Source organism: Photinus pyralis, unplaced genomic scaffold (genome assembly GCF_008802855.1).
Source record: "Photinus pyralis isolate 1611_PpyrPB1 unplaced genomic scaffold, Ppyr1.3 Ppyr1.4_LG5, whole genome shotgun sequence".
Classification (NCBI taxonomy): Eukaryota; Metazoa; Arthropoda; class Insecta; order Coleoptera; family Lampyridae; genus Photinus; species Photinus pyralis.
Genome location: NW_022170596.1, coordinates 15960259 through 15974115, shown reverse-complemented (window position 1 = coordinate 15974115; position 13857 = coordinate 15960259). Strand labels below are relative to the sequence as shown.

At 37.3% G+C, this 13857-nt stretch overlaps 1 protein-coding gene across 1 annotated transcript; it reads right to left on the bottom strand.

Annotated features, from left to right (window-relative positions):
* Positions 1-5239: 5239 nt before the first annotated feature.
* Positions 5240-10977, bottom strand: LOC116171431. Its single transcript, XM_031488280.1, has 3 exons — positions 10658-10977; positions 5787-5934; positions 5240-5740 (listed from the first exon to the last, which is right to left on the bottom strand). Exons 1-3 carry the CDS (start codon positions 10863-10865, stop codon positions 5335-5337), a joined length of 762 nt encoding a protein of 253 aa, XP_031344140.1. The 5' UTR covers positions 10866-10977; the 3' UTR covers positions 5240-5334.
* Between the last annotated feature and the right edge of the window lie 2880 nt (positions 10978-13857).

Here is a 13857-nt window from a genome sequence, read left to right as displayed (position 1 = left end):
ACATATTGCCGTTTACATTCTACAACCTTTTTTTTCTGATAATTCCAGTAACACTCCTCCCTCTTTGTTGCATTCTTCATCTCTTGCCCTTCTATCTTGTGTTCCTCTTCACATCTTTACCCATTTCCTTTATTCCCTGTTCTGGCATTTAAAACGCCCAATATTAGCTCTTCCCCTCCCTTTCATGTACCATATTTTCTATTTTATGTTTTAACTGGTACATTCGTTCTCTTAATTTAGATCGTAAGTTTGAGGTACAATTTAATTATACAATTCGTTGGAAAGACGGACTAATCGCTAAGTGAGAAGATTCTGAAAATAAGCGATTTACAGGGATTCTTTAGAATTTAGGCACATTTCGGGAGAAATAGACCTAATGCGGTGGATCTTTAGGTGGTCGCTCTTGCAAGTTTGGAAGGAACTTCTTGGTGATGTTAAATGACGTCGTTTGTACTTAATTTACCGCCACACGTCTAACGTGATTGATCTTTAAGTATATAACATTGTATTGTATATGACATTCAGGCTTTATATCGAACCCCTTTGTTAGTGTTTCGGAGAAATGTAGCTGCACATTCTTCTTTGAAAGGTAAAGGTTGTATTTTAATGAAGGCAATTACAAACAATTTATGCAGATGTCAATAAATATCATTGTAAGAAGTTGAATTGAACATAATGTAACGGAAATGCTCCAGACATGACGTCGCCTTTGGCGCTCTGGAATTTTCTACGCGCGCGATAGTGGGATTTTGTGTAGGAATATTCGAGAATGTACTGGACTTACATTGCTTGCGTGTATAAATGGTTGCGGACCGAACATCGCGGCAGTCTACTACCGAACGAGTACGTAAACATCGAGCGCGGAAATATAAATTGCGAAGTGTGAGTGATATAAATAATCGATATAAATTGTACGGATTTTATAGTGTTTTAGTTCTGTTTAATAAATATTGATATAAATCGAACCGGAATTTATAAATCACGTTACATTGGTGTCAGAAGTGGGATTAATTAAATTAATTAAAAGTAAGATTAAATTAAGTGCTTGTGCTTGTGTATGCCTGTAACAAATGCCGCTAAAATGGAAGAAACGATGCTCAATTTGCTCCATCAAATCCAAAATGGCCAACAGGTGTTGCAACAAGAAATGAAAAGCACCCAAGAGAAGTTCGAGAAGTTGGAAGAAAATTCTAGAAAGATTAATGAAGAAAATTCTAGAAATATTCAAGAGAAGTTCGAGAAGTTGGAAGAAAATTCTAGAAATTTTGAAGAGAAGATTGAGGAAAACTCTAGAAAAATGAACGAGAAGTTCGAAAAGATGGAGGAAAATTCTAGAAAGATTATCGAAGAAGTCTCTAAATCAATTGAAGAAAAAGTTGAAGATAGAATTACGGAAGTTTCCAAAACATTTAAAGCAACATTCGTTGAGATTGAGCACAAGTATGAAGAGCTGCGCGAGCAATTCTTGCGACTGACTACGGAAGAGCGTACTAATAATGCCCCAGATGAATTACTGATGGACCGTCTTCTTGAGGTGCCACAGTCTACTCATTACAAGAAGGTCGACCCAGAAACAAATACAAGAGTAGAAGGCGACGTTCAGCATGTCCGAGTAAAGCCACCTACTTTTGATGGTAAGATTCCTTGGACCACGTACGTTCGACAGTTTCAAGCAGCGGCTGCGGCAAATAAATGGACTCTTCAAGACAAAACTACAGCCCTGATTCTTGCTCTGAGAGGAGATGCTCTGGATGTGTTGCGGACCATCCCCGAGGATCAACAGAACTTCCAACAAATAGTAGCGCGACTCGAAATGCGATATGGCGATAAACACCTTCAGCAAGTTTACTATGCCCAAGTCAAGAACCGAATGCAGAAACCTTGAGAAAGTTTGCAGGAACTTGAAGCGGACATCGCTAGACTGATTCGATTGGCATACCCTACGGCACCGGAGAGCTTTCTTGATCAACTGGCTGTACAAACATTTATCGATGCCGTTCGTGATGGAGATGCCCAGCAGGCTTTGAGACTGGCTAGGCACGACAAAATTGAGAAAGCTTTGGCCCATGCGTTAGAATTCGAAGCCGCCAAGAAAGCTAGTCATGGAAGTGCGCGAGTACGTATGGTGGAACCTCGCAGTGAGAGCCGGGTAAGAACCATCGAAGAGGAAGGTGGCTCTGAAAGTTTTGAAGAAAAGGTCAGTAAAGTAGTGGAAGAAAAGGTTAGTAAAGTAGTGGAAGAAAAGGTCAGTAAAGTAGTGGAAGAAAAGATCAATAAAGCAATACAGTCACTGGCAAAGCAACGTGAACCACGGCGAGATTGGACACGTTCGCCGCAACTGCCAAAAACCATTGCAGCAGTCGGAAAACTAAGAAAGGTCGACAGGAAAGGGCTATCGTCGACCTGCAGAAACAAAGCCCCGATCTTCACTGTAAACATTACGTCGTCTGGAAAAGTTCACAATAATGCAGACGCTTTGTCAAGAAGACCGTGCAAGGACAACTGCACACATTGTTCTAAAATAGAAGACAAGATTGGCCATCTGCGACGAACAACTGTAGAGAGTGAGGAATGGAAGCCAAGCGAAATCAAAACGGCCCAAGAAAACGACCCAAGTATAAAAACTGTTCTGAATTGGATGCGCCACGGACAAAGACCAGGCTGGCAAGACATTAGTGCCACAGGTCCTGAAATAAAGAGTTATTGGAGCCAATGGAATAGCCTGACTCTGAAAGACAACCTGTTGTATAGGACCCTTGAAAGTGAAGATGGCACCGAATCGACGCTGCAATTAGTAGTACCTAGAAGCAAAGTGTCGGAAGTATTGCGAAAATTGCATGACGGCGCTTCCGGAGGACATTTGGTATTACGAAAACGTTGCAAAGGGTACGTGAGCGATTCTATTGGGTCAACCGTAAAGAAGATGTCCGGCGATGGTGTCAAAAATGTGAGTTATGTGCTACTGGAAACGGACCAGTTTCCAAGAAGAAGGCACCCATGAGGCAGTATAACGTTGGTAGTCCGATGGAACGAGTTGCTATCGATATCGCAGGACCGTTTCCCGAGACAGATGGCGGAAATAAATATATCCTAGTCGCTATGGATTATTTCACAAAGTGGACTGAAGCTTACGCCATTCCAAACCAAGAGGCAGCAACAGTTGCAGAAGTGTTGGTAAAGGAGTTCTTTACACGTTTTGGTGTTCCTATAGAAATCCATTCAGACCAAGGAAGGAACTTTGAATCGGCTTTGTTCCAAGATGTTTGTCGATTGTTAGGAGCCAATAAAACCAGAACAACACCTTTGCATCCTCAGTCAGATGGAATGGTTGAGATAATGAATCGAACGATGGGTAAATATCTTTCAAAAGTCGTGGCAGAACATCAGAAAAATTGGGACCAGTACCTCCACCTGTTCCTTATGGCATATCGATCAGCCGTCAACGAGACCACGGGTCAGACTCCTGCCTGCCTTATGTTGGGTCGTGAACTACGCCTTCCATGTGATCTCGAGTTTGGGCGTAAACCCCATGAAGAATATGTCGCAGGTGAAAATTATGTTGACCAACTAAAGGCGAAGATGAACGATATTCACGACTTGGCTAGAAGTCATATTCAGATTGCCAGCGATCGCATGAAAAATCAATACAACCTCCGCTCGGCCAATGAAACTTTTGAAGCTGGAGATCTGGTATGGCTGCACAATCCACAGAGACGAAGAGGTCTTTCTCCCAAGCTACAAAGACAATGGGAAGGTCCGTATGAGATGATCAAGAAAATAAATGACGTGATATATCGTATCAGAATGAACCACCGGAAACCGAAAGTTGTCCACATTAATCGACTCGCACGATATGCCGGATCCAACAACAACGAAGAAGTTAGAGGTATTCGAGAAGAGGAACGCAGCTTTGGGATCGAGCCAAACTTTAACGATTTTATGTCAAATTACGCCCAGCGGAAGAAAGCTCGATTTGGCGTTACTCAGGAAATTTGTCAAAATATTTTTGAGCTTCCGGTTAACGTTTCCATCGCCCATTGTGTCGCCGAAGACCTTCGCATGGGTAGAGGTATGGCTTCCGTATTCCGGAAAAGATTTGGAAGAATGGACGAGTTGTTAAAGCAAAGACCACGAGTGGGTAAAGTACTGCGCTTGGAAGATAGTCAACGCTCTTTGTTCTACTTGGTTTCATCGAGCGCGGAAATATAAATTGCGAAGTGTGAGTGATATAAATAATCGATATAAATTGTACGGACAAAGGTTATGGTGGGTTTATACAATCATTATCATTAGTTCACTATCATGAGATCATTAACAAGTAGCCAACAGAAACAAAGATATGGTTTCGTTGGTTGGGGACGCAAAATAATACTGTTTCTATTGGCTATTTCTTAATGATCTAATGATAGTGAACTCTACGTAAGGACTACATTGCCTCACCATTAGATTTAACCGAAATATGCTAGATTAGACTAGACATTTTGTCAAAAACGCTGCTTTAGTAGAGAAACCTTTCCTTTTTCTTTATTTAATTGAAGAATGGAATGGCAGTTTCATTCATTGTATAAGTATAAGTAGTTTTGTGTTAATCTCCAACATTTTAGATGTTATTCAATTAAAAACAGAGAATTAACTCTGAAACCATCCCGTTTGAAAATTCTACATCGAGGTCCTAAACCCAGAGCTAATGTAACTTCCTCGGTAACTTCGTTACTCCCATCTTGCTTCAGGGTTATGTGTGGAGTAAATTCAAACGAACGAAAAGACGATATAGCGGCGGAATATAGATATCGCTTGGAGCTGGATATGCTAATCCACGAAACTAATATAATTTATAATCAATTATATCTAAAAATTGTCGATTCGTCCTTTGTTATAAGGGAAATTTTAAAGGTATAAAAATGGAAGGCCACGTCATCAATACAGACCGGAATTTAATAACTTTCCCTGGCGTAATTCCCAGTTAGGAAATTATTAACCTAACATCATCAATCCATTACTATAATTGCCAGACGATTATGATCGATTTGATAATTACATCCATTTTCTTTGATATCAGTCTGTTTGCACATCTGTTACAACCGAGTTTGAGACGAATTGGGTTACACTACACCAAAATCGCTCAATTGCATGATGTGCACAATCTCTGAATCAATATCAAACGGCATTGGGAATGTGCGCCTTTGAATACAACTTCGATGAGGTAGGTAGTGTAATAAAGTTCCCCACGTTATTTCGATTAGCTCCCCAACTTGGCGAATTTAATCCCTACTAATATGGCTGTATGTACAAAACTAAATTACAGAGTAAAATAAATATACACGCGGTAAGCGCTTAGCTCTTGACCACGGAAGGACTAAATGAAATTTGTCTCATCTCTTCCTCATATATCATATGAAACACTTTTAACTTCACATTTGCCTGAGTATGAGGTGGAAATTTTTTTACAGTGGCCGCCATCGCTTTGAAGAACAAGTCGACGTCACCTTCCAAACCGGCCTCTAAAACTTTGTTGACGCTGTTTACCGCTTCTTTGCTACACTGAAACATCTCTCCCTCCTTTATCGTGGGTTCCAAACGGGACTCGCCATTGCACTGTAAACTTGCGGTTTCTTCAGGTTCAACTATATAGACCTCTTCTTCTATAGTACCAATGACTGACGGTGTCTCGTCGTCCGTAACGGATTCGGTCTCGGTTTTTACGTAAAATTCCACGTCCGGTTCACATTTATTAATACAACTGAAAAACAATTGATTTACGTAGACGCCGAAAAGACGCAACTCACTTCTTTTCCGCCTCGGCATCGTCCAAAAACCTCAAACTCTCCGCGTACATCCTTTTCCTTGGTTGGGTACATTTGGTAAACGCGGCAGATTTCTTTTGTTTTCGATAGTAGTCACGAATGTGTTTCCATCTCACTTTGCATTGTTTGGCTGCAATACATAAAAATTAGTTACGGCCCAAAATTTCCACCAGGTTAAGTAGGTATTATCTAATTTTAGGAGTAAGCAAGAAATGAATATTCTCCCAACACTGTAATCCTAGATTTGTTTGAGCTTTTTCAGAGATTCAGATACGTTTCATGCGCATAGCATCATTCTGCCAACATTGTGTAATCACTATATCCACGGTTAGTAAATTCCAGTAAATACCTTACGGTGTTGCGATGTTTTGAATCTCAAAAGAAGAATTTTTCTCTTGTAAATTGTGTAAATCTTGTGTACACCTACATATCATAAACATTACCCAGTTTTACTTAAAATGAAAAACAAGCACGAATATAATGTATCACTTACTTAAAAGAACGAAAGTTAAGATGCCAATTTCTGGTTTAAACAAAAGTGCCGCTAAATTAAAAGAGTTCAGATAAAATTGTTTGGAGGTCACAAAATTAAAACATTAAGGATGATTGCATAGATACTACGTAAATCAAATCAAATAATCACTTCGGCATCGATGTTGGAACTGCCTTTAAACACAATTTAATTTGCTTATATAACAAATGAAAATTGTCTAGCAAAAATCAAGGAACATGCTCGAATATTTTAGGAAGTGTATCATACTTCAAGGAAAGAATGCCTCGCATTCGATTTCATTCCTTATCGCAGGTGACAAATCCTTTATCGACTTAATGGCGCCTCGATGGAGGCTAGTGGTGCCCCGATTACTTTCTGGATTTCTAGAATATTCCTTTTAACTGTTCTGTTTGTAGAGTAGAAAGGGGGAGCACTCGGCTATCCCCACCTATACCAACTAAGAACATTTAAATAGCAAACCCCCTACCGAAAAGTCTATAATAAACAATACGTTATAACGTTGCAATTTGCAGCAAAAACGGGAAATTAAAGTTTTTATTTAAAAAAATGGTACTTACGGACAATGCTCATCGGAAATACTACATTATTGGCCCTTGGACTTTTTTAACACATCACAAGTACGGTAGCTATATATGTTTTGTGTAATTATTATTTAATTTGGTAATTATTGATACACTCTGTACAATTATCATTTTTAGCATTGGCTGGTATATGGTCTTTATAGGATTTTCTTGATTCACAAATAGGAGTTAGCTTTAATTTTGTTTAGTTGTAGCCTCGAAGGTTGAGATAACCCCTTGTGCCATTTTAGTTACCCCTTTCTATCCTAGGTTTTGACCATTTTTTATATCGCGGTTTGTTTGTGAGAGTGTACTGCGGGTTTTTACTGTCAGCCTGTATCTATGACAGTCGGTATTTAGTTGTTTTAGAAAGAATCTAAAGTCGAAATTTCAATTATTTTCGAATGTAAAGCCAGAAATGTAAAAATTAATTAAACTCCGACTTTAAGTCGGGAAACAAACGAAATTCGGACTTTAAACTGAAACTAAACTTTCGCTTCTTCATAGCGTGTTATGTACAGTGACTGTACGTCCTATTTTGGTTGAGATGACAGTGTACCTATCTCAGATGTTTTTAAAAATAGAAACTTTGCGGTTTTCGCGAACCTGTGCCAGTGTTTTGTCAAACTTTTATACCATAAACACAATAAATCTAGTTACTTTGATTCTAAGATACGAGGTGAAAGCTAAAAGTTCGACTTTTTGAGATGTTATTACCTACATCATACTACTCATGTAAGGTAGAACAAAAGTGGAAACTGCTTATTTTAGATATTTTTAGTTAGAATCCAGTGGCGTAGTAAAAAAAATGTTTGGACAACTCATTCTGAGATTTGACCCAAAGTTGCTATTTTTTAAAAGCAACACACTGTATATTTTAACGTCAAGGTAGTAAGAAAGAGGAAAAAAAGAATCTATCTAATGGCGTATCACATGACCTATGTTGCCATTTAAAAAAATTCAAGATGGCTGTCGCATTCAAACATCCTGTATAAGAAAAAATTCTTTTTAACCTCAAAAATTTGTAATGATTTCAAATGGAAGCGTTTGAATATGATTTGAGCGTGAGACCTTCCGTTCCATCTTTAATAGTAACTCTGTATAATTATTATATGCTAATTAATATTATATAATCATATTTTCCAAAATTTTGAAATAATATGCTTTTACCGACAGCAATTTTTATTGATTGGTATTAGCCGCCTTGATTACCATGGATACAATGAGCACAACAAAATTACCATGGTCTACTAGGTAAAAACAGTAAGAAAATAAGGTTTCCATGGCTTAATTAAAAAAAAAGGTTGTGATAAATCAATGTAATCAGAAAAAATAATGAAAAATAATTGACGTTAAGATATACAGGGTGTTGCATCTAAAAAATACCAACATTGGAGCAAATTTCAGAAACTCTGGTCCAAACATTTTTTCAGTACGTCATTGGTTTCTACGGAAAAATATCAAAAATATTCTTTTTTCTATCTTACATGGGGAGTAAGATTTGATAACATCCCAAACTTTTCGTTTTCACCCTGTCTCTCATCAGAAACAAACATACTTAGATTCATTCTGTTTGTGGCAAAGTTTCACAAAATAGCGACTGAGAGTTGCGAAAACCTAACGGCTCCACCTTTAAAAACAGCTGAGGTAAGTACACTGTAGTCTCAACCAAAATAGGACACACTGTACAGGGTGGTACAAATTCACCATTGGGATCTCCGTAAAGGTGAGAGATACAGTGTAGATTAAATGGGGCAAACTTTCACTTCCTTGTGACTCAAAAAACCCATTTGACATTTTTGAAAAATCTGTGATAATAATTGAGACATCACCGAAAAACTGAAAATGTCAAATTTCCCTACCTTAAACGGTCGAAAATGGACGGTTCCCGTTAGCACTTTCTGTGGGCATTTTGTTTCGGAGAATCTGAATCATTTATCAGAATTTCCATAGCACGCTAGATGTAGAAGTAGAAGCTACTTTCTTAGTTCTTATGGGCACCATATGAGCTGGTATTGCTACGCTGTGTCCAAAACAAGGATGTCTATGTCTATCATGGGGATTTATTCTTATTGTGAGCAATGGTTATTGAATAATCCTGGGAGAACTGTAACTGAATACCCAGTGGCTTCATTATTTTCCGAAGTAAATAAAAAAACGGCCACAGTTGTCCTCTGAATACGTCGATATACTCACGGAAGAAGATTACTTACCTTCCACTGTGGCAGATCAGCAAGAGTTATTTGTTGACAATCATTTGATGAATATTGACAGACCTCAGAAGGAAAATGCCAACTCTCTTGCACCAAATGTATATTCACTTCACCTACAATTAAAAGACCAGACATCCCAGAACCTTCTACAAAAAGAGCAAGCTCTGGGTCTTCCGCGTCAGAGGAACTTGTATCAGAAATCTCTTTGTCCAACAGCTTTGCGAAAGGAAAGAGGAAAGAAATCTATGACTTTAACCAGTAGGTGCTCCGGCACGAATTAGAAGATAGAATGAACGACACGTTTTTTCTGCAAAACAAAAAGACAAGCAGGTAAAACACAAATCTTCTGTTACAATACTTGAGCCAAGTAGCAGCGTGAGAACAGTACTACCGGGGAATGGCTTTGCTCAACTCTCAAAATTACTTACGGAACAAAATGTCTGTTACATTTAGCCAAAGAGTATATACGTAACGATTCGGCTTTACATATTTTGCGCCTGTGGGCCCCTCAAAATCCCCCACCCCTCACGCACCGATTAAAAGCAATTTATACCCCAACCAAAATTGGTTTCTAAAAATGTTTTTTACTCTTTACAAAAAGTGTTAATCCATTTTCTTTCTCCTAATACGCTCAGATTGGTTTAATAAGCAACAAAAACGTTTTTTATATTAATTATGAGTTTTATAAAGTGTTATTGAAATTGAATAATATCTGTAGTTTAAATCAGAAACAAATAACTGTTTAATTTTTAAAGAAATAAATTTTTATTAATAATTCCGTATAATTACATCAACAGGGGGTGATGGGGCTTTACCTAATTTTACTTTTAAGACTATAATTCCGTTATTACATTAATTTCAATTACGTATTTTAAGTTTATTTTACAGTTAAACAATGAAATCCAATATACAAACATGTAAATGTAACCACTGAATCATGTTTTAGAGAATCTAACGGTTACGTGACATTATTAAGCCCCCCCCCCCCTCGTTCGATCATGAAATTAATAAAAATAGCTAGGCTAGAGGGCACCATAAGTTTTCAACAAGAAAAAATTGCGGGTTAAGCCGTAAATTTCCCACAATCTTAATACAAAGTTCACATAATTTCGTTGATGTCTGCCCTGAAATCTAATTTCTTGTGCAAGACGAATGGGTGGAAATTTTCCGATGGCATATTCATACATTGTTTTACAAAATTACCATATAAGGAAAATTGGTCCCCAAACCGAATTCTTAATGAATGCACAACGTTAGCAGAAAATATGGTATGTCAACGTTAAACCATTTTTTATCACTCAAATCGGTTTATTCAAATGACAATGAACCAAAAGACGCAAAAATTTAAATTAAAACTATTTTTTTGGATATTGCTAATTCTCTATTATGCGACTAACAAATGACGGAGAATAGGCAACGCCACTGCCAAAATCGAGCAGCACGTTTGGGGGCCAGGAAAACCAGCGGGGGGTTATCTACTTTCTAATGATAATTAACGTATATCTATATACTGTTTATTAAATCGAAACTAACGAAAGTGATTTATATACGAAAAATTTTACTTACCGGTTCTATTTAGGGCTGCTGCAATCTGTACCCATTTGATCTCCTTAACGCTACTATCCTTGTAGTCATGGGCACTGGAGTCGAACAGTGAGCGATTCTTGGAAACAAAACTGATCAAGTGCTCGTCCTCAAATTCGGAAAACGATAGTCGTGACCATGGCCTAATGTGTGCCGATTCTGTGGTGTTTTTTACAGTCGAAATCTCCATTTATAAATAGAACGTACGCATCAGAGATAATCGCACCTAAAACGTCAACGGAAGGCGGGACGGAATGACTGCGCGCGGGTGCCATTGAATTCGTTGCCGTTTCCGTCGACCGCATAACGCTACGAAAACGACCGATTAGTACCTACGTAAGGAAGGTACTTGGCTTTATTACGCGATATTCAGTGGCGTGGGACGTGTGTATACGGCGGAAATTGTTAAATAGGAAGGAAGAGTTCAATGCCAAATGAGAACTAACGAACGCGAACGTTAACCTTTAAAATACTTTAGAAGTTTTTACTTTTTAAAGAGCAAGTATCTTTCCGTAAAAATATTTGGCAAAGAAACGACCCAACATTTATTGGGAGAGATGCCACGTAGTGTTGCATTTATAGTGATAATGGCCTACAGTGGGATGAAGAAGTACACACACTTATTCTTAAAATAAGTTGTTACCCACAGCGCTTTAATTGTAACTATATTCTATATACGGTGAAGAAACAGGCAGAGAGATTAGTCCTGTCCATCTAAGTTTGACCAGGAACAAAATCCCTTTAAACTAAAAATTGGTGGACCACTAGGACTTGGAGTGCTATTTAACTTACTAAAAGTCCCCGCCCCCGCGCAACCCACCCAAAAACCCCAAAACTTTTTCAGAAATATCTTCTTTATTTTTAGTTTATATGGAAAAATACTAGATAAAAAATTTAAAGCTTATAAAAAAGGTATACCGGGTGGTGCCTAGCGCGACGCAGCATAGGGATTTCAATGGTAATTTTTTTATAATCAATTACTAGCTCCCCTAATTATTTTAGAGCAAAACTCTAAATAAGTTTTCTTTAGAGAAAAAAATACTGAATCTGTTCATGCTATTACTCATAATTTTCCGTTTTTCAAAACCGTAGAAATCGACAAAATAAAAAGGTTCATTTTACAATAAATCAAATATGCCTTGGAATTACCTAAAAAAACAGCGATCACGTTTCATTATTTGCCTTTGACGTATATTAAATTTATACTTGTTTATAAATTAGTTAAAGAACTGCAAGTGCAATAACGTTCAAAATGTCCGTCAAAACCATCAGGAAAACGACAATACATTCAACGTTTTGGCTGCAGTAGCGGACAATCCGAATATAAGTTTAGGAACAAATCTTCTCCAAATCAGTTTTTTTTCTTCGATTATGTAGGTACTCTGATTCCGGAAAATGATAAACAAATAGTATCTGATGCAGATGCAGCATACATTCTCTAAAAAAACACTACCCAATTGCCGCTTTTTCTTGCATCGGATAGTTGTAACAGAATTAAATATGAAAATCGTTCGACGTCAAACAACGATAACTTAGATGCGATGCGCTTGTAGTGTGTTAAAAGATTCCAAAGCATCACTGATTTATAAAAATGTAATTTTTTATTTTATCGATTTCTACGGTTTTGAAAAATGGAAAATTATAACTAAAAGTATGAACAGATGCAGTATTTTTTTTCTCTAAAAAAAACTTATTTAGAATTTTGCTCTAAAATAATTAGGGGAGCTAGTAATTGACTATAAAGAAATTACCATTGAAATCCCTATGCTGCGTTGCGCTAGGCACCACCCTGTATATGAAGGTTTAATCCAAGTAAGTCATTGCCGTCCTACAAGGGGTTGAAATACGAATTTGTTACATATATATTTTTTTTTTTGGCTTGGACTATTTGTCATTCGGCCAGTCGCATGGTGGTTGTTTATTTATGAGTTTTTATAGCCGTATATTTGCTTCTGCTAAGAACTGTATTCAATGCTAATTTTAAACTAAAAATCAAATCATTACAATTAAAATCACAAAATTATTATAAACGTCGCACATTGTATTAATATGTGTCCAACTCTCTATCTCACCTGAAAATAACCTGGAAACATATTATGTACCTGCGTTGGTATATTACGATATAAGTTAATATTACCTATAACTCTTCACAAGAATTGCCTTGCCATTGACCACACAAACTGAAGCAGTTCAAATTTGCTTTTTTAGAGCTGCAATCTACTTTACTATTGCAGAATACTAGTTTTAAAATAAAGTCCGGTGCTATCGCTCTTTCTGTTGTTACTGGTTTTAGGATATTATTCTTTCGTTCCCATCCCCATTGAGTTGATGAAATAGCTGTGTTACCGATTCAGTTCTGAATTTCAAGATAAAAAAAATGGTAGGCAGACGGATCGCATGTTGGAGGTAGGCAACCAAGTTTTTATTCACTCCTTGTCTCGCAGTCGTGTTGATATATATTAAGAAATCGCAGATTATCCAGACTTTTGCATGTTTTGTTAGCATCATCATCATAGCAAGCTAATAAAAACTCTTCTCTGGCATCTATAATTAAATCTGTATTTTCATCTGGTTCCAGAATACATATTTCTACTCTTTGATGCAGATCCTCCAGTTCTTCTAATAGTTTAGAAAAGGTCAGCTTTTCTTTCTTAAAAAAGTAAAAAAATGGACCTTTGGGGTGGTTTTTGTGAGGGTTGTTCCCACCGCAGGGGCAGGACTTTTAGTAAGTTAAATAGCACCTCAAGTCCTAGTGATCCACTAAGTTTTAGCTTTAAGAGATTTGTTCCGGGTGTCCCAGGTAAACGAAATTAGATGTACTGGACTAAGAAAAGGAAATAAGAAAGAGTATGGAACAAGAAGGGCTTATGAAAGTTGATAAAAAGTTAAGTCACAGATAACTTTTACCGATTGTTAGAGAAATTACTTAGAAGACAAGCTAAATTGGAAACCAAAAGAATTGCGAAACACGTTACTGATGTTAAAACACCATGCATGTTCAGAAATCTAATTTCTAAATATCTGATATAAGCTGATCGAGAATGGAGATCAATTAGAGATGCGATATGACTTCGACATTCACGAAGTATAAGTATCGTTCAGTGGATACGATCATTCAATTAACAAAATGGCTAGAAGACATTAACTGTTTTCAACAACAACATTTGCGGAAGAAGTCCTAA